Source organism: Poecilia mexicana, unplaced genomic scaffold (assembly GCF_051168715.1).
Source record: "Poecilia mexicana isolate PSO_F unplaced genomic scaffold, ASM5116871v1 scaffold_18, whole genome shotgun sequence".
NCBI classification, from domain to species: Eukaryota; Metazoa; Chordata; class Actinopteri; order Cyprinodontiformes; family Poeciliidae; genus Poecilia; species Poecilia mexicana.
Genome location: NW_028263387.1, coordinates 21,839,716 through 21,859,990, shown reverse-complemented (window position 1 = coordinate 21,859,990; position 20,275 = coordinate 21,839,716). Strand labels below are relative to the sequence as shown.

The 20,275-nt window shown below is 38.3% G+C and overlaps 1 protein-coding gene across 3 annotated transcripts in view; it reads left to right on the top strand.

Moving 5' to 3' along the window:
- Nucleotides 1-20,275, top strand: part of dysf (dysferlin, limb girdle muscular dystrophy 2B (autosomal recessive)) — an 89,847-nt gene that overhangs the window by 59,078 nt on the left and 10,494 nt on the right. For all 3 annotated transcript variants that reach the window (XM_014981496.2, XM_014981495.2, XM_014981497.2), the window contains 9 exons: nucleotides 2,778-2,906; nucleotides 3,004-3,159; nucleotides 3,237-3,328; nucleotides 5,884-6,054; nucleotides 6,137-6,279; nucleotides 10,099-10,238; nucleotides 10,315-10,403; nucleotides 14,695-14,790; nucleotides 14,877-15,018. In XM_014981496.2, the coding sequence (XP_014836982.2) occupies nucleotides 2,778-2,906; nucleotides 3,004-3,159; nucleotides 3,237-3,328; nucleotides 5,884-6,054; nucleotides 6,137-6,279; nucleotides 10,099-10,238; nucleotides 10,315-10,403; nucleotides 14,695-14,790; nucleotides 14,877-15,018 (1,158 nt within the window). The remainder of the gene's footprint in view (nucleotides 1-2,777; nucleotides 2,907-3,003; nucleotides 3,160-3,236; nucleotides 3,329-5,883; nucleotides 6,055-6,136; nucleotides 6,280-10,098; nucleotides 10,239-10,314; nucleotides 10,404-14,694; nucleotides 14,791-14,876; nucleotides 15,019-20,275) is intronic.

The window sequence follows — 20,275 nt, the reverse complement described above, 5'->3', positions numbered from 1 at the left end:
TTCCACTAATGCTAAAGCACTAATCAATAGTTCTACTAACCCTAAAGCACTAACCATAAACATTAATTCCACTAATTCTGAAGCACTAATAATTGGTTCAACTGACTCTAAAGCACTAATAAACATTTGCACAGTTTGTACTAATGTTCTGCACCAACACAGTATTTAGTGGGCGCTAATTCTAAAGCACTAACTTCAATCCAGATGATATCTACCTTCAAAGACTGCAACCCTCATGCACCAGTTTAAGTTTGACGTTATGATTTCATATACATATTCCATAATCCCCTTAAATATTGTATTCATGTTTATATCTTGTTCTCCACTGTCCTTGTTTTATTTTGTCTCTGTATGTTTCTTATTTGAAAAAGAAACAGAAATGCTGTGTAAACAGTCTTCACCCACTTCAAAATAAGAGCATGAATGTGAACTACTTGATTTTTTGGCTCCAGTAGCCTTTATTTGATAGAGAATTGACAGGAAAGTGGGAAATGAAAGAAGGGGGGAAAACATGGGCAAAGGTTGTCAGGCTGGGAATTGAACCTGCGACAGCAGCGTCGGGGAGTAAGGCCTCATATGTGGGTTGTGCTTAAGCCCTGCGCCACTACAGCACCCCTAACTATTGATTCTTAACGATCGATAAATAAAACATCTACAGAGATTTAACATTTTATTCAGTTGAAAGTTTAGAAAACAGACAATAATTTATCCAGAAAAGCATTTATTCACGGGAAGCTAAACAAGCCAAATGTTTTCAAAGTTAGCAAAAGCGATAAACAGGAAATTACCTCTGCTGTTAGCGCGTTAGCAGATTACCTGGCATGCTCACCACTACAGGTTTGCATACTCTCATGCATGACATGGATGTTATATTAACCTTTAAAACCAGGTTGTCACACCCAGACAAAAGGAAATTGCTTGACTTGGATTCACTTTTGATTTTTGGAAAAATACTTAAAACTTTGGACTTGTCCCTTAAAGACTTGATGGTTGACTTTGAATTTGGTGAAAATTATTTATGAGCCTCTCCGGTGGTGGTGAATTAATATATTCCTTATTATTAATAGTTTAATATTGGGTAATCATTGCACCTTGTCTAAATGAATTATTAAAAGCTCTGAAATAATTTATCAGTAATAATGATGAGTGCCTTTACCACATCCATGCTTTGTGTATAATTTGGACACTTACCATTACCCTCAGCAATGACCTAACCTCTTATAACATCACCTTTCCCTCTTTGTGGCCTCTTTCCTGACATCTTTTTTGTCTTTTGTTCTCTTGTAAAGTCAGTTTAACATTCACTAATACCTCATGCTACTTTTAAAGTGATATCATGAGACTCAGGTAACAGTAAACAGAGAGGTAATGTCAGCGGTCGACTCTTGAAGCCTTGTTTTTAGTCTTTTCTTCTCAGCCTCCCGTTTAAAGCCTCCTTTGTGACGAAGATTGAGTTTTTTTCTTCTTTGGCAGAACTTTTAGACCCACTTGTACAACTGATGCAACAAACATCTCTAATGAAAACAAATGAACCTTCTTGTAGTTTTGACACAAAGACGTCCCCGCCCAGCTCCGACTAACAGCGCAGACTGTATCTTATGCCAGCGCCAACGTAGTTCAGGCGTTTCTGTGTGTGTTCGCCTCTTGGCTTCCCTTTGAGTCCTACAAAGACGTGAATTAAGCTGCTATGACCTATGAAACAATGCGGGGGTTTTCTTGGAAACCTTCTGAGGACTTTAGATAGAAGCAGCTAAGAGTTTAGTCAAAAATACTAAAAGACTAAGGCAAGAGTGAGTAGTTTTAACAGAGAGCAATCACAACTGTTTGGTCTCAGAGCAGGTTTGTAAATTAGAAATATGTTAAAAATAACAATCTGAAAATACCTTATAGTATGGTGAGAAGTAAACATTTAGAAATACACGAGACTGTGCAACTATGGCCTGATGTCAGTGTGAATTTTGTACATTTTTACATTTCTATTTGAACCTCAACTGCTTCTAAAAACAGCCCAGGCGCTTAAAAAACACCCAGCGCGTTTCTGGTAATACGTTAATGTTTTTTTTTTGTTGTTGTTTTTTTTGTTTTGGCATTTGGAAAATGAGACGTTTCAAAATCTTTTCGAATGTAACGTCACAAATCAGTAGGTATGGCCCGTCACCTAGCAACCCCTGACAAGCCCAGCCTGTTACCTAGCAACCTCAGTGAAGCCTAGTCCGTTACCTAGCAACCCCAGTGAAGCCCACCCCATTACCTAGCAACCTCAGTGAAGCCCAGTCTGATTTTTTCTTTTGGATTTTTTTGTTGATTGTATGTTTTTTCCTGTATCTGCAGGATCTGTTGTATAATTATTTTTGTTTGTGTTTCTGAGTTTGCATCATTCATGTATTTGCTGCAATATTATATTATTTTTTTATTTTTTTTTGTCTCATTTGTACTTGTTGGTGCCTCTTGGGAGAAAGTGATGGGGTGTTGATGCTTTTCTTGTAAAACTGTAAATGTTACTTGTATAATTGACACAACCAGTAAGTTTCTTCTGGATATTTTATAATGTCATCCTTGAAACACACAAAGACATAAAAATTTCCTCATAGGTTAGGGCTTTTTGAGGGAAGAAAAGAATGCTTTCTTTCTTCTGACTCGTCCATTTTTTCCACTTTATTTCATTCTATTGCTTTGAAGTTTTTACACTTTATTTCCCACGTTTTTAATCTCTTGTTTTAGATTTCTCCTTTATTTTTGGTCTTCTTATTTAATCACGTCCTTCCCTTTAATTTCAGGTGTATGACCAGGAGTTGGAGAAAGTTGAAGGATTTGAGGGTCTGTCTGATTTCTGCCAAACATTCAAACTGTACAGAGGAAAGACTCAGGATGAAGGAGAAGACCCTTCAGTGGTGGGAGAGTTCAAGGTAGAAGCCTAAATGGAGGCCACCTTTCAAGCTCTGATATTTGGTTCCAGGTGTTTATTAAGTGAAACCCGTTTTGTGACGCCTCCTCTGTTATCAGGGTATGTTTAAGATCTACCCGGTGCCAGACGACCCGTCAGCTCCTGCTCCGCCCAGGCAGTTCAGGAAGCTGCCTCCCAACGGCATCGAGGACTGTGTGGTCCGGGTCTACGTCATCCAGGCCCAAGGACTGCAGCCCAAAGATGCCAATGGGAAGGTGAGTCTTTGACACACCTACCTGGAAACAGATTATTTTATAGTTAGATTTAAAATGAAACGTCCCTGTCTTTTTAGTGTGACCCTTATGTCAAGGTCACCTTGGGGAGGAAGACCATCAGTGACCATGAGAACTACATCCCCTGCACCTTGGACCCGGTGTTTGGACGGTGAGTGATGTTCCTTTGCCCCGCCGGTTTGGAGAAGAACCCAAAGGTTCACTAAGGAAAACCCGATTCGTTCCTGAAATACGCCGATGGAAGAATGTGAGATTATTTAGTCAAATTCCATCCATCCATCCATCCATCCATCCATCCATCCATCCATCCATCCATCCATCCACATCCATCCATCCATCCATCCATCCATCCATCCATCCATCCATCCATCCATCCATCCATCCATCCATCCATCCATCCACATCCATCCATCCATCCATCCATCCATCCATCCATCCATCCATCCATCCATCCATTCATTAACCAGTGTAGATCCATCCAACCAATTATCCATCTTTCCATCCTTCCACCAAACCTTCCAACCAACCAACCATCCATCCAACAACCGGTCATCCGTCTACTCATCCACCCATCTATCCACCAGCCAGTTATCCATCCATTCATCCCTCGATCCATCTTTCTCTCCACAAACCCATCAATTCGTCCAATGACTGACTGTTTCTGTATTTCAAGTCTGATCCCTGTAGGAATATTCACTGTATATTGTTATTCTGTGTTTTGTATTCACGCCTTAGACATTGGCTAAAAAAAGCCCTCATAACGTAGAAACTTGAGCCTGAAACTTAGATATAAAAACCTGGAGGAGCTTTAAAGTCTTGTAAGACTCTAAAATCTGATATCATTAAATATGACAAACATCAGTGGGACAAATAGCTGTGCAATCTTCAAACCAACCATTTTTGTAACAATAAAAAGAAGAAAGTCAATGCTAAAGTCCAAAAGTTCCTGTTATAGCAGTTTGCTCCATGCTATGTTTGCGTAACACGAAATAAGATGATCTGGTCAGGTGAGGTCAAACTTTTAGCATTTTTTGTCGACATTCAAAGCAATATGTGGAGTACTCACATTAGTCTAAGCACACCATCACTATGGTAAAACATGGCAGTGGCAGCATCATGTCATGGTCAGGATTTACTTCAGCGGGGACGTGGAAGCTGCTCTGACTGGATGGAAAGATCCAAATACAGAGCAGCCATTGAAGAAAACCTTCTGGAGGCACTTTACAGTTCTGCACCACATCCTGTTGGTCTCTCCCATTAACCCCCAATAAAACACATGGAAGTAGGACAAAATGGTCATAGGGGTGTGAATATTTTCAGAAGGCAATGTATAACTTTACATCTCACCTACCTCTGAACTCTGTCTCATTTAACGTGTTCACTGGTGGGTGGATTTGCTTTTTCCAGCCCAAAGCATGACTCAGATCGAAGGCAATCTTTTCCATGAACACATCAAACATGCTAACAATGAGCCACTAATGACTGCATTTATTACATCACCTCCAATAAGCTGACAGATTTATCTTGTTCTTGTTAATTAGCCACTACATGCTGATCTCCTCGTCTTTTGTTTTGTCTCTGTGTTGTTTTCCTGCCAGTAGGGGTCAGTACACACAAACCAATCAGATCTGGAGAGAGAGCTGATCACAGGCAAAAACCACACAAAGTGACCAAACTAAGGGATCATTCTTTAAAACAAAACATCCAAAATAATCAATTTCATATCTATATCACTGTCCAGACCTACAGTTTAATAAAAGGTAGAATAGAAATATCCTCCACTGGGTGCATTCAGGTGTAACAGCAACATTGGGGCATGGAGGTTCACAAAAACAAACAAAAAGTGTTAAGAATGTTTATAAAAATAAGATAAAGAATAAAAATCATATTGATAACATTCTGCACAATATTATAATTTAAAAATACTTTGCAGTTATCAGGAATAGCAAAGCCCAAGCTGAGTCATGTTCCAAGATTGCATTTTTTAAAATATACATATTGTGCATTTTTATTTGCGGATTATTCTAATCTAACATGCCAACTCCAGGAAATTTGCTAATGATCATATAGTAAAGAAACAAAGCAAACTGTGAATATTTAATATTTTTGGCCTGTGTGCATCCTTTTTTTATGGCGGTTTTCCTTCTGTTACTAAATGCTTGGGGATGATGACTGCCATTGGTTTTATTTGTTAGCATAGCACGCTAATTCTTAAATGTGCATTTAAATGAAAAAGAGATGCAGTGCTTTGCTATTAATTGTCAATATTACAACAGGGATACCAAGGTCCAGTTATATCACCTTTTACAAGTCAGTGAAAGTTTTAATTAAAAAAAGCAAGGGAGAGGGAAGTAGGTCAGCTAAGCTAGCTTGACTTTGACAATCTGAACATGTAGATGTTCTCAGTCAGTTGCTATGGCAATGGGTGTGTATAGAGTAACTGACACAGATTGTGAGAAAAAAGAAGAATATAAGTGGTTTTGAGTTGTTCTGCACTGATTTAATACCTAAATCTCCAGGTTTCATTTAGTTAACAGAGTTGTTCTACCAGCTTTGGATGGCAAGCAACAGAATGGTCTTTTTGCCCTCCAGCGTTGTGCTCATGCATGAAATTTCTGGACGTAAACAACAACATTAGCTTCCGTTTGTGTTTCCGGGACTCGGAAACGGAAACATTCGGTTCAGTTGAAGCTGCTTTGTCTGCAGGTTGTTCGAGCTCACCTGCTCCCTCCCTCTGGAGAAGGACCTGCGGGTGATGTTGTACGACCACGACATGCTCACCAAAGACGAGAAGATCGGCGAGACGCTGATCGACCTGGAGAACCGCTTCCTGTCCAAATATGGAGCCACGTGTGGCCTGCCGCAGTCCTACTGCATGTGAGTAAACACACCCACCTCTAACTGGGATTACGTCTTCCAGAACTTCACTTTCTTACAGATTTCTGTTTTTAAATATTAGATCAGGGGTAAACCAGTGGAGAGATCAGCTGACTCCCAGGCAGCTGCTCTGCAGGCTGTGTGAGCGACGAAACCTGAGGAAACCCGTGTATGAAGACGAAGCAGTCCGGTTCAGAGGGCAGAGATACACGGCCGCAGACCTGGGTGAGCAACATCCGCTCAAAATAAAACGGCTTCCTCTTTTATGACTTTATCACTCCTCCTTGATGTTTGTTGACATTTCATCCTGCAGATGTAGAAATGGTTATGTTGCCTTTCGTCTAAATGTGAAAATGTGGTTGAAAGGTGAAAAGGCGTATGTTGAACTTTAACTGTGGTCCAAAATGTGGTTGCGGTTGTTTAAATGGGCCGACCAAGCCTGAAGTTTTGAGGTTTTTATTTAGGCTGAATTTAGCTGGGACCTTTTGGGGGGGAAAGTCAAATTTCAACGTTTTATTTTCTGGTCTAACCAAAGATAAGGACTGACAGACCTTAAACAGATGTAAAAACAATCTCCATTGACGTCCAGTGTGTGTAGTTGTTTCTGTAGTTGTTCTTACAGCTATGTTTCGGTCCTCACTACAGCATTTCCATCAGGTTAAAGACCTTACCCAGCCACTATGCACCTCTTGTCAATGCCTTGACTCTGGTAAACAGTTATTACAGTGGTTTCCAAAAGACAAAAAGCACAAAAATATGACAGGAAAACAGAAGTACAACTTTGAAAAGCAGAAGTGGAGCCTTCTGCACAACCAACCATTCATCAAGTGGTTTCTGGATGGTAAGTTGACAACAAAGCACGTTTTCCAGCAGCCATTGTACTGCCTACATTAAAAAAAGAAAACATATTAAAAAAAAAATTTAATTTGTTAGAAGTAATGAAATTAAGTTTATCCAAGTGAATATATCAAGTTTATTAAGTTGTTACGTTACACAAATGTAAATAAATTAATTTGGCAAATTTGATCACGTGCAACATATTAACTACATTTTTAAGTTGGGGCTCCTTTCTAATTTTTTCATTCCATATTGTGGTAAAATCAGCTGACCAAATGTGCTGGAACGCTGCTTAGGTTGCTAGATAACTGGGCTGGAACTCTGCTTGGGTTGCTAGGTAACGGAGCTGGGCTTGGCTGGGGTTGCTAGGTAACGGTGCAGTGCCCATGGAATGTGACAAAGTCAGAGATTCACATTATCTTTATTGTTTTTAAACATAACATCAGGGATACACCGCATAACAAAAAAGTATGATGCATATCGGGTCACAAACAGAAACAAACTGTAAAGGAGGACAGGATAAGAACCAACAAGTCATAGTTTCCTCAACTCTGAAGCGATCTGCGCCATCTTAGCAGTCAAGCGCAGCACAAAGCTTAGAGGAACAATGGCTTCGAGACGAACAAAAAATACATATCGACACTCCTGATCAATGTTTGAGAGAAAGATGTTTGACCAAAATTGCTAAATATTTCAAACTTTAGACTTTTTGGATAAATAATGAAAATGGCGAAAAACATTAAGTTATTATCAAAAAGGACAGCTGGGGTTGTTGTTTTTTTTGTTTTTTTTAGTACTTGGTCTGTTGTTAGATCAAAATGGAAGTATAAAAATGTGAATGTTGCACAATAGTTCCACTTTAAATCAACCAGTATGAAGTTGACCCTTCTTCCTGACCTTTTTATTTCACCTTTTCTTCCATTATTTTCAGCTATTCTATTATTTTATTATCGTAGATTAATCTCAAGAAATCTGTAATAAGCAGCTTAATTTCAGCCCTGATGCTCCCTCTCTCTCCGGCTCGGTTTCCTCCTCTTCCCCTTACTTCTGTCAGGAGCTGAGGAGGAAACCGCTGGACCACCTGAGGAGCAGAGCCAGGAGATAAATGTTCGGGATCCATTTTGGCCCCTGAACCGAGGCCACACGTGCTCCAGGGCCGCCGCCGCCGTGCCGCGACTCGAGGTCACGGCTGTCGGTTTGGTGATTTATGGCGCAGTCGTGTGTGTGTGTGTTTGCCAACATCCACATCGCGGTCGCCTGACGGTCAGCGAGGAGCGATGCCACGTTCTCTTTCCACGGTTGTCGCGGTTACCGTGCGTCAGCTCACTGCCCGCCGAGCGGATGCGCTAACTGGACGTCTCCCCTTTTTTTCCGACTTATTAGTTTTTGTTCCTCCATTCAGCTGAAGTTCTTTTTTTCACCTCACATCCAGAATTAAGTCTGTTTGAAATATTCTTTCCTTCTTTTCTCCTCCATCATGGCTACAAACTTTACACTTTAAATGTGAACCAAAAGGTAAATTTATGACCCTCAGGCTCACATTTCAGCATCAGCCCTGAAAGTAAAACCAGGATCTTTAGCTGATTAGTTGTTGGTACCAATTTGTCGGAGCTTTTCGAAGTTCATTTGGAGTTTATTTTATCTTTATTGATTCCCAAGGAAGTGAATTTTCCAATTTCAGTAAGATATTAGCAGTAGACCTGAGCATTATTATAAATAATACAACTGTTAAAAACTCAGAGAAAAGTTAAAATGACTGGAATGAAAAATGGAATAATGCTAAATAATAAATAAATAGTAAGAAATGCAAAGAAATGAGTAAAAGATCATTATAATAAAGGAAATACACAAACTAAAATTCAACAATGATGGATGAATCCATTATAACAGAGATGATTATCAACCTTGGTCACTAAAAATAAAATCGTATCTCATGAGTTTCACGTAGTCGACCCAAATTTATCGTCTTAAACTAAATTGTTTGGTCTTAAATGCTGTTTATTTCCATTGTACACACATTAAATGTTATATCCATTCAGTAATCCCGGGCTGGTTTGTTCTGTAATGTTTCCTGTCATGATAACAGATTTTTCCCAGAAATTATTGCGATAAACTATAATATTGTCATTTCCCAGGATTATAATGGTAATGGCAAAATAATGCAGTAACACGTTCTCATAAATTAATAAACTTGAAATTATAATGAACATTTAACACTGGAATATCTAAATAAAATTGTCTTAATTAATTTATTATTTTTTGACACATTGAACATCCAATGTGTGGTTTGGGTTTTCTTCCAGAACTTTCCAAAACTTCACATGGAAAACTCTTCCTGTCTGATTCTGTAGTAATATAGAAAAAACTCCAGAGTCTCTTTGACCTTCCCAGTTTTCTCACCTTAATCCAGGTTATCAAATCAGAATCTTAAATTAAATATGGAGGACTAAAACAAAATGAGACAAACACATTTTCTTTCTCACTGTCTGAAGTTAAATCAGTCTAAACTTTTTGTTTTGGGTAAGGACATTTTATTTAAATAGCACATTTTCAGCAACAAGGCAGTTCAAACAAATTAAAAGAAAATACAAACTAAACAACAAAACCAAAAGAAAAACAACAAGGTAAAAGTAGAAAAGTAAACATTGGTTCCCCATGTTTAATAAGAACAAGTGGTCCATAGTTTATAAACTAGTAGGTTTCTCTGGATTCTTGTTGTCCTGGGTTCAGTTCCAGATTTGTGCAACATAAAGCTAAGTGTTGGTTCTGCATGTTTGATTCTTGTTAAGTAGTTGGTACTTTCTATGTTTGTAAAGCAGTTTCTCTACGTTTTGCTCCGATATTGACAGCATGAAGCTTAGGTCAGGTAGATCTGATCAAAACCAACCAATAAACCCAAACAGAAGCATAAAAACGTTCAAAATGTGGGTTTTATTTCCTTTCCTCCTCTCTCCTCTATCTCCGGTTCTCTTTTTCCTCGCCGCCCCTTCCTGTCCTCCTCAGTCTTTCCGTCCTCTCCTCTCTCAGATGACTCAACGTTATCGGTCATAAACTCTCGACGTTGACCTCAGACGTTCATAATTTCACTTCTCCTGGAAAATTCCTGGTTTGGTTGCGACACAGAGACCGCGCAGCGTGAATAACGAATTGGTCCTGCCCCAGTTCCTCCCGTTGACCTTTCTAAAACCAAACTCTGGCGTGTTTCAGATGACAGAGACGCGTCCAAGCGATACCTCGGTCCGGTCAAGGAGCGGCTGTCCCTCCACATCCTGAGGAAAATGGGCCTGGTACCTGAGCACGTGGAGGTCCGACCGCTCTACAGCCCGCTGCAGCCCGACATAGAGCAGGTAGCAGGCACGCTCTCACCCTGTAGCTCCAGCTGTGATTTCTGCCTCCTGATTGGCTGCTGGTTGTGTCCGTCAGGGGCGACTGATGATGTGGGTGGACGTCTTCCCCAAGTCCCTTGGACCGCCCGGACCCCCGTTCAACGTTACGCCACGCAAGGCCAAGAAGTAAGAACCCAAAACAAAAAGCTCTGGGTGGCTTCACAAAACGCTAAAGAAGTCATAGAAAGTTAAGTGGAAGGAAAAAGTGTGGTGAGTGCACCAGAAAGAGGGAGAACAGCAAAATCCAACCAGGATTTTCAAATTAAAAGCTGGCTTGTTCAGCAAAAATTTAGTTTGTGGTTTTAAAGATTTCAATAAGCCTTTCCAGAGGTCATCAAAGGTCAACCTGTCAGGATAACAAATTGCTGGACAATAAATTGTCCCAGAAATTATTGTGATAAACGATGATTTTGTTGTTTTGACATAATTTTTAAGTAATATAATGGTAGTCACATTAATAGACACATTCTCAAATGTTTATAAACTTTAAATATGTTGAACATTTAACACTGAAACTGGAGGATATTTTAAAATATTCAAAATACACAAACAAAACAACAGAAAGAGTAAATTAAATTATATAAAATCTCTGTAAACAAAATTATCCTTCAAAATAAGAGGCTAGTTGACACCAAAACATCAGAATGAAAACTTTAAACATCCAGGTTTTGGTAGAAAAATGAGGAAAAACTACAAATCAGGCAAATGGAAATAATCAAATTTATTTTGACTCATCATGTGATTAATTGATTTATTGTTTATTTATGAAGTCAAATGAAATATGCTGCTAATCAGCTGTGCTATTTTTGTTTTCTTTTTTTACACCAGAGACCAACCTGCTGCAGAGTTTACTGACCCAGTCTCTTCATCTTGTGCATGTGGCTGGTTGACCTTTGATGACCTCTAGAAACATTTATCAATATCTTTAAAGTGATAGAGACACAAAACTAGCAAAAATAATCTACATATTAGAAGATTCTCACTTTCTGGAGTGAGTCACAGAAATATTATTTTTTCTTACCAATGCTGTGATTTTTTTTTGTTTTTTTGTGCCTTTAGTAACATTAAGACACATTTTATTTTTTCATTCAGTTGCCTTCAGGTTGGCGGTTTCTTCTAAATCGAAACATTTTTCTAAATATTTTAAACTTTAAATTTAGCTGTAGACTTGGTTTGAACTTCATATTTTATGTTTATATTCATACTCATTGTTGTGTTTTTGTGTGTGTTTCATGCACTGGATGACGGTCAACAACTGGCCCTTTAAGGGCTTAATAAAGACCTGATATTCTCACTGCTGCTACTAAGATGGAGTTTTTCATCTGACTCAGACGTAAAATTTGCTTAAAGTTTGTCCAAAGCAGCTTCTGTTATAGGAAAAGTCTAAAACATAATGACACATTTTTCCCAACAGGGCACCACAAAGCATTCCCACCACAGAACAACAGCGTGGTCTTTGTGCTTCTGGTATTAAAATGTGACCATTCATTACTTGTCATAAGGACAACTTTGGGTTTTGGTGAAAATCTTGTTCGTTTTATACTGAAGTCTTTGTGGCAGACGAGGGAATTTCATCATTTAGCGTCGCGCAGAGTAATTTTCCTATTATTTGGAAGGAAACTGATCCCTGTGCAGCTAAAACTGGTGTTGTGAATGTTGTAAAAATTATTTTTTTTAGCTTTGCTGCCCTTTTAACCAAGATTTCTTTTTCATTTTGTTTCTATTCCAGATAAATAGTCTCCGGAGCCTCAAGTGGCTCTAGTAACTTTAGCAAAAAATTAAAAAAGAACCAGTTTATGTTTTTAAACTTGGATATAATAACAAAATCTGTTTTTTTGGGGGGGTGGGAGGGGGTTAAGATTCTCAGTGTATTTCCATCAAATTTGAAGTTCTAGTAATATGTTTTTAGATGTGTTTTTGTTATTAACCTGAAATTTAAGTACTTTTTTTTAGGGATGTGCCGATCAGGTTTTTTCCTGCCGATACCGATACCGATCACCCATGAGGGCCGATACACCGATACCGATCACCGATACCAATCACATAATTATTATTATTATTTTTTTATCATAAACCCTACCGGTTACATTATGTGGAAAAAGGAACCATGAATTCACCTTAATTTAGACAAAAACTTGTTTTTAATAACTTTTTTCAAGAAGAAAACTAAACAAAACAGGCATTGTGCAAATTGTACTGCTATTGATAATACTATCTTTAACAGACTGATAACATATGAAGGCTCTGAAGAGGCTAAATAATGCAAAGAGCCAAAATAAAACCTCTCAACATTGCCAAAAAATTCAAGTATAAAACTTAACATTCAAAGGCAAAAACAGGTTCCATTACAATAAACAATCCAGAGTTACTGAATGAAAACTTCCTGATAGCATGGCGGCTAGCTGATTACTGATAGCTCTGATTGGCTGTTTCTGACTGAGCGGAGTAATTATGCAGAACAGGGAGGAGATCGATTATTTTTTTAGAGATTATCTGTCTCATGTTAGGACAGCGAATGTTTTAATATGTATGTAAAATGTATTTTTTTAAGTTAGATGCTGCAGCTTTAAGCAGGTTCGGTGTGAGAGTCACTACCAGGTGGAGCAGAAGCGAAGCTCCGTCTGTCAGATATTACTACCTGTAGCGTAGCAGCGGTTCAACAGGAGAGCAGAACCAGCGTCTTACATCGCAGCTCGAAGACTTAAATAATTTTGCGGGTTATTTGTTTAGCTTTCTGACCGTCATGCTAATCCGGGTGAGTGTTTGTAGCTGTGCGCTGCTTTACCTGCTATCTGATCCTCCATATGTCTTTTTTACTGCAGTGAGCCTCGATGTAGCCAAACTCCGTCAAGTATCTCATTGTTTTTATGCCTATTAGCTTCGTTGTGTTGATGCATTTTGACGTGCTTCAATTTTCCCCACAACATGCAAACTTCCCCATTCACTCAGTGCGTTATAGTTCCACATCGCTTTGGATTTGTTGCTGCGCGTTTGTGCAGAGTGAAGGAAAGAGGAGACCAGCTGCACAGGCAGGCTGCGAAATGAGATGATCGGTATCGGCAACAAGAGCCAATGATCGCCGATCACCGATCATGCACTTTTTCACAAAAATCGGCCCGATTATGATCGGTGACCGATCGATCGGCACACCTCTACTTTTTTTAATTTAGTTTGTTTTTTTTACATAATTTTCCATCGTTTTGTGCTAAATGTTGTTTATTTTTATTATAAGTCCTAAAATACAAGAAAATGGTGCTTCTTTAAAAACAACAAATTGCCTGTAGTAGATGTTTACATAAAATTATATGTTGTCTTTTTTCAAAAAGTCGTGACATTTGGTGGCTCTAACCAAGTTTCTTTTACAGGCCCAAGAGTAAAAAAATTGTTTCTTTAAAAAAAAAAAAAAGGATAAATTTGGCATTTTGACCACTTTTCTACGTTGAATGTTGTAGAATTATTTAGAAAGAAACCCTCAGTATCACCGTTAATAACAATAAACCCTTAATTCATGACGTTACAGTGGAGTCAGTTCATCCCTGTCCATCTGAATTTGATCACAATAATATAAAAAATATTTTTGCTTCTAAAAGATTCTAAATTAAGCAGAAATTAACAGTTTCTGTAAAATTTATATAAATTATGATGTTTATTTTAAGATTTGGTAAATTGGGGCTAATTTGAGACCACTAAATGAAGGCAAAGTGGTATGTGTTGAAAATGCATCAACAGGCATTAGTGACCTCTTATTTATTTATTTTAATCTTTGTTCACTAATCCAATATTTTAAAACGTTTGGTTTTCAAAACCACCAAAACTTTCAAGTCTGGTTATTTTTTTGCTGTTTTATTTTAATGAGATGCAAGACAACTAATGTGTGGCTCCTCTAGACTAGCAGCAGCAGTTAGCAAACACCTGGTGGAACGACACATCTGCTGATGTCTTGCAAATGGTTGTAAATGGCATCATGGAGAAGCATTGTTGTGATAGGGAGCGTCTGTTAGGCTAGGAGCTTCTTAAAGAGACAGAGCCACAATTTGCAGAGTCAAATTTCTTATTAAATATATAAAGCATTTTTATAACAACTGAAGGTAAAATAATTTAGCAACTAACTCCACTAATGTTGCTGGATTGAGAGCAATAAAAACAAAACTACCACTAGATTTATTTTGTGTTTTTCTATTTCTGCATGAGTTCAGGAATGAGAATTATTATAACTGTAGTAATTCTAATATGTCATTTTAATTAAAACCATTTTAATCAATTTATTCAGTTGAAATTTGAGGGCTAAGTGGACAACGACACCTTTCTACTTGAACTTTGATGATTTTTTTGTTTTTTTAGAAAATTAGCAACATTTTTATAGTAAAGGACATTGATGTAACTCGATCAGTTCCTGAGCTGCTTAGTTTTCCTGCAGGTTCTTCCTGCGTTGCATCATCTGGAACACCAGCGACGTCATCCTGGATGATGTCAGCGTCAGTGGCGAGAGGATGAGCGACATCTACGTCAAAGGGTACGAGGGTTTGGTGCAGTTCTTCCTTTTCTTATTCAGTTTGAGACGTTTGTTGAGTTAACCAGGAAACCGTCTGCGTTTCTCAGCTGGCTCGACGGACATGAACACAACAAGCAGAAGACGGACGTCCATTACCGCTCGCTGGGCGGTGAGGGAAACTTCAACTACAGGTTCCTGTTTCCCTTCCACTACCTGCCAGCAGAGCAGCTCTGTGTCGTCGATAGGAAGGTAAACCTGTCATAAAAGTAGGGATATTAATTTAAAACGACCCATTTTTCCAATAATCAAACACGTTTCCAATCAGATTGAAGTTATTTATCCAACTCGCAGTCCGTTACTATGTCTTTCTGTTTAGGAAATATTGTTGCTTTCCTCTTACCTGTATGATAAATTGACCCAGAAGTTATTGTGATAAACAATAATATTGTTTTTGACTCCATATTAAACTAATAATAATAATAATAATAATAATAATAATAATTGCTTTTTAGTACAAATATATCCACTCAAAGACAAAAAAACTTAAATTTTCTAAAGAACATTTAACACTGGAACTGGAAAAATATTTTAATATACATAATAAACAGAACAATAATTAAAATGGATTATGAAGTCTCTGTATCCAAAACTGATTTTCAAAGAATGGTAAATAGGCAACTTAGACAGGGAAAACAGGCAAAAGAGGCAGGTAGTGCAAACTAACTACTTCGTACTGGGTGTTAAATGTTTCTCAAAATTGCGGCTTTTCAACAGTATTAAAGGGGAGAAACTCTTTAATGACATTTTTAATTTATCATGTGATTAATTGATTCATTGTGTTTTGGGTCGTAATGTAAAACCGCTATAAAAATGAAAAATTCCTAAGTGGGCGGAGCCAAGAGACACTGGGGGCGTGGCCAAAAGTGGGCGGAGCAAATGAAGCACTTTAGCTTAACTTTACCACTTTGTAGCTATACTTAACACCTTAAAACAAAAAAACAACTAGTGATGAATCTGGCAACTTTTTTCTTTGTTATTGAAGACTTTAATGGCGGCAAAATATTACAAAATTAAACAAAGTTGTCGAAATTTAAAGAGATAGCAGCATTCCAGTGAAGAAGTCAGATGATATCCTCCCATCTTTTTACTTTTTTAACATTTTCTGACTGATTATTTTACATTAAGCTTATATTCAACAATATTGACTAATTAATCTATTTCCCCTTGGGGATCAATAAAGTATATATTCTATTTCAACATGGCGACTTGATTTAAGACGCACTCTTTCATGTCTGTCTTGGAAAACACTTCCACCACATTTCATGTTACGTTCCAGTTGTAGTCGGAAAATGGGAAATTCCAACTTCCCAGTGGGAAAAATCAATTTGAATTGTGACAACTTGTAAGGTGTGATTCAATATGGCTGCTCTTCCTGTGGGCATTTATCCTGTTATCATTTATCATGATAAATTTCTTTTTGTTTAAAGAACCCCAGAATTGTCATTATTGTTGGTCATTTTACTATTTTCTCCACCGTTTATTCAATGAGTATATAAATTAATTTGAAAATATGATTAAATGTAGTTATTTTGTGTAGTTTAATGGTTAAAAAATAACACTTTTTTATATGACTAGAGTCCTGAAGGAGCATATTTATGCTTTTTAAGAGCATTGTTTGTGTTTGTGAAGCTATAATTGAAGTTTTATGCAATCACAGACATATAGTTACCTAGAAAAGACATAAACAAAAGATGTTCTTATTGTCACGTTTATTGTTACCACAATAGTACCACTAAATATTTGATAGATTTTTAACTCCATTTCACCCAGCACTATTTTAAAGTCATGAAATCAACTTATTCTGCGTAGTTTGATAATATCTATCAAACTACACAGTTTCAAAGCTTTTGCATCGAATTTGAAGAAACTCTTGGTGTTGCAGCGAGGCGCAGTCAAAACGACAGAATATTTGCTGCTTGTTTTTGCCGTTTTCTCTCTCTCTCTCCCCGTTTTCATGTCTCAGCGCCGTAATTAACAGCCACTGGACCAACAGCCGTCCAACCATCACATCTGCAACTGTGATAATACAACGGCCGCAGAACGTGGCGGTAAATTACAGGTGGACGTTTCATAATATCAGGAGTTATGGATCAGAGCGCTGAGTCAGACTGAGGCCAGGTCCTCCCTTCCCGCTAACTAATCCACTGCTGCCTGCAATTAACAGAAATAATGATGTGACATTTCCACGAGGAGGAGTGGATGCCGCTGAAAGCCCAGAGACTCAACGAAAACATGCAGCGAGGAGCTGAAACAACAGCAGCGCTCCGAAAGCTGGAGCAACCAGCCGGCTGTCATTTGCTGTGCTTGGCCGGACGCCGAGCCTCTTTAGCCGCTCTCTGCCGACGTGTTTTACAGCGGCGTTCGCTCGCTCTCACCAGCGTCTTCAATCAGGGAGCAGCTGAAAAGACAACGGGGAGTTTTAAATGAGACCCTGCTGGGCGGAGAGAGGCAGCCAGGAATGGAGACCATGGAGACAGAAACCTCAGAGCGTCGGTTTTACAACTGGATCTAAAGAAATCTGGAGAAACTTTTTATCATAATTGAAGATAATTTACCTCAAAGTTTCACATTTTCTATTCATTATCAATCAAAGAATCTACAATTTTACCCAGACATTTCCTAAAAACATGAAGGGTGACGGATTATTGTTCCCTGAACAAGTCAGGACACGTCTGTGACAAACTCAAGGTTCGGGGGCCAAATCTGGCTCGCCATAGCTTTTTCTGTGGCCCTCTAGAGTCTAACAGGAAACATAAATAAAACCTTCAAAATAATGTTTCTGTACTGTTTTATTAATCAAACTGAATCAGTTTTTACCTGCAATCTGCCAAATGAAAAGATGTTCAGTATTATTTGTCTTTAAGAAGTACTTACTGGAGGCAGAAATGGCTATTTATTCATGTTGTAGCAGTTTAACAGGTTTTATCAGTATGTTCTGCCACAACCAGCCCTCTGAGGACATTCGTGGTCTTGATATGGCCCAAGATGTAAATAAGTTTGACGTCCCTGGCCTATGCAAAACATGTTCAGTACATTTTTGCGCAGAATCATTCTTAGATACAAAGACTTTAGTCTGTTCAGTTCTGCCTATTTTATGGTGTCTTATCACTTTAAATAAAAACAATCTTCTGCTGGCCTCACATCCCAGATCAGCTTTCACACTAGCACAGGAAAATGGCTGCAAACAGATGCGCAATTATACAACAGTACATCATTGAAAAGCAGAAGTGGAGCTTCCTGCACAACCACCATAATGCAGTAAGTGGTTTCTGGATGGATACTTTGGTATATTATTATTTTCAGTAGTAGGACTTTTAAGCAATTGTGCAAACGAGTTTATTCCAAAGAAAGACAAGCTGATAATGAGATAAAGATAAGGAGGAATAATTGGTTTCTGGATGGTGAGTCTTTTCCAGCAGCCATTGTACAGCGGTAAAACTATTTAATTTCCCTTTGGGATCAGTAACGTAATTTTGAGGAGTTCTGTTTCGGTTGCTAGGCGACGGGCGGAGTTCCGGAGAGGTTGCTAGGTAACGGACAGAGTTCCAGAGAAGTTGCTAGGGTAACGCCGCAGTTCCTGTCAGTTGTGACTCAACATTCAGGAAGTTCTTTAAACATTTTACAAACACCACAAAACATTAACTTATTTCCAGAAATACCTGTGAAGTCAAGAGAGAGTTTTGCATAGAGGTCCATTTAAACTATTATATTTCTGTGAGTATCGGGTAATAATTTGTAGTTTTTACATCAATCTTTTACTCAAACTGCCACTTCCTCTACAAATCTTCTGCAACGACCAATGGGATCTCAGAGAAGGAAAAAAAAAGATAGATTGAGGAAATGCTGGAGAAGAAGTTCCTGTACTTAGGACTCTGGCAACACCAAGAACGTGATTTATGCTGTTCAGTATTGTGGAGAACAGTTAGTCAAGCTCACCTCAGCTGCTGCTCATGACAGCGGTGGAGTAATAACTTAATGTACTTGGACAGAGTTTGTACTCAAACCAAGCCAGACGCTGAGCACGCTTTGCCAAGGATCTAGACATTATTAACTTCACACACGCAGAGGGTGTTATGTTTACTCTACTGTTTGTCTCTGTTATCGTCAAGTGTTGGAGTTGGCTCTGGGTGTTGGGGAACGCAGCAGAACAAATTGGGTGGACTGACACACATTTTATTGTTTAAAAAAAACAGAAACAATCTAATATATCTCTCTGTCTTTTCCTGGAACGAGGCTACAAGCAATAAAGGCAACATTTGTTTTCCTGGGTTGACAGGAGGAAGTGTGTATGAGAGCAACTTTACAGATTCAGCTGATCGACGCCAAGATAAAATAGCAAGAAGTGAGATTAGCAGCAAAAGTGGCTTTAAGTAAATATTTTAATATTACATTTAGCTGCACAATATATTGAAGAACAGTTGCCATCACAACGTCAATGTGCGGAGTGTCGAACTCACAAAGCTATTAAATTGTCTGTTTTTAGCACCATGCTGACGCCCACAACAAGCAGTGTAAGAATGGAGAGGAAATAACACACTAAGTTTTGATTAAACGTGTTGAAAATTTACCTTTTCATTCGTATTAGCTTAACTCTGGCTAGCAGTTAGCTTGATTTTGTCTGTTGGCTTGACGCTGATACTGTTTTTGAACTGATCTCACGCATGAGTTGGAAAATCCTTTGATTTGCTAATTGTTTTGGAGCTAGCTAGTTTAAAAAACACAAGCTGATCATATATTTTTGTTCATTTTGTGTGTTCAAAACCAAAATGAGCTTAGTAGTTACATTTACAGGATCCTATGTGCTGGCAGCCATATTTGATGGTGAACTTGGGTTAGCAGTTAGCTTTACTTTGATTAACTGTTAACTTTACTCCTAGTAAAGTTGCTATCATATCTCTTATTAGGATTAGCTTGACTCTGATCGGCAGTCAAGCTAAGATGCCCCTGACTAGTATACAGCTGGAATCTAATTATCAGTTAGCTTAACTTTGAATAGCTGTTAGCGTTACTCCAAGAAACTATATAATCTCTGATTAATAGTTAGCTTGACTTTGAATAGCTTTTAGCGTGACTAAGTAGTTGCTAGCTTGACTCTGATTAGCTGTTAACTTGACTCTGATTAGCTGTTAGCTTGACTTTGATTAGCTGTTAACTTGACTCTGATTGGCTGTTAACTTGACTCTGATTAGCTGTTAGCTTGACTCTGATTAGCTGTTAGCTTGACTCTGATTAGCTGTTAACTTGACTCTGATTAGCTGTTAGCTTGACTCTGATTAGCTGTTAGCTTGACTCTGATTAGCTGTTAGCTTGACTCTGATTAGCTGTTAGCTTGAATGTTGCTAGCTGTTGGATATGTGATGAGGTTTCTTGCAATATAACCCTGAATATGATGGTATAAGTGCAGAAATCTTCTGTATATGTTGAAAAAATTGTAGCTTGTGAGGAA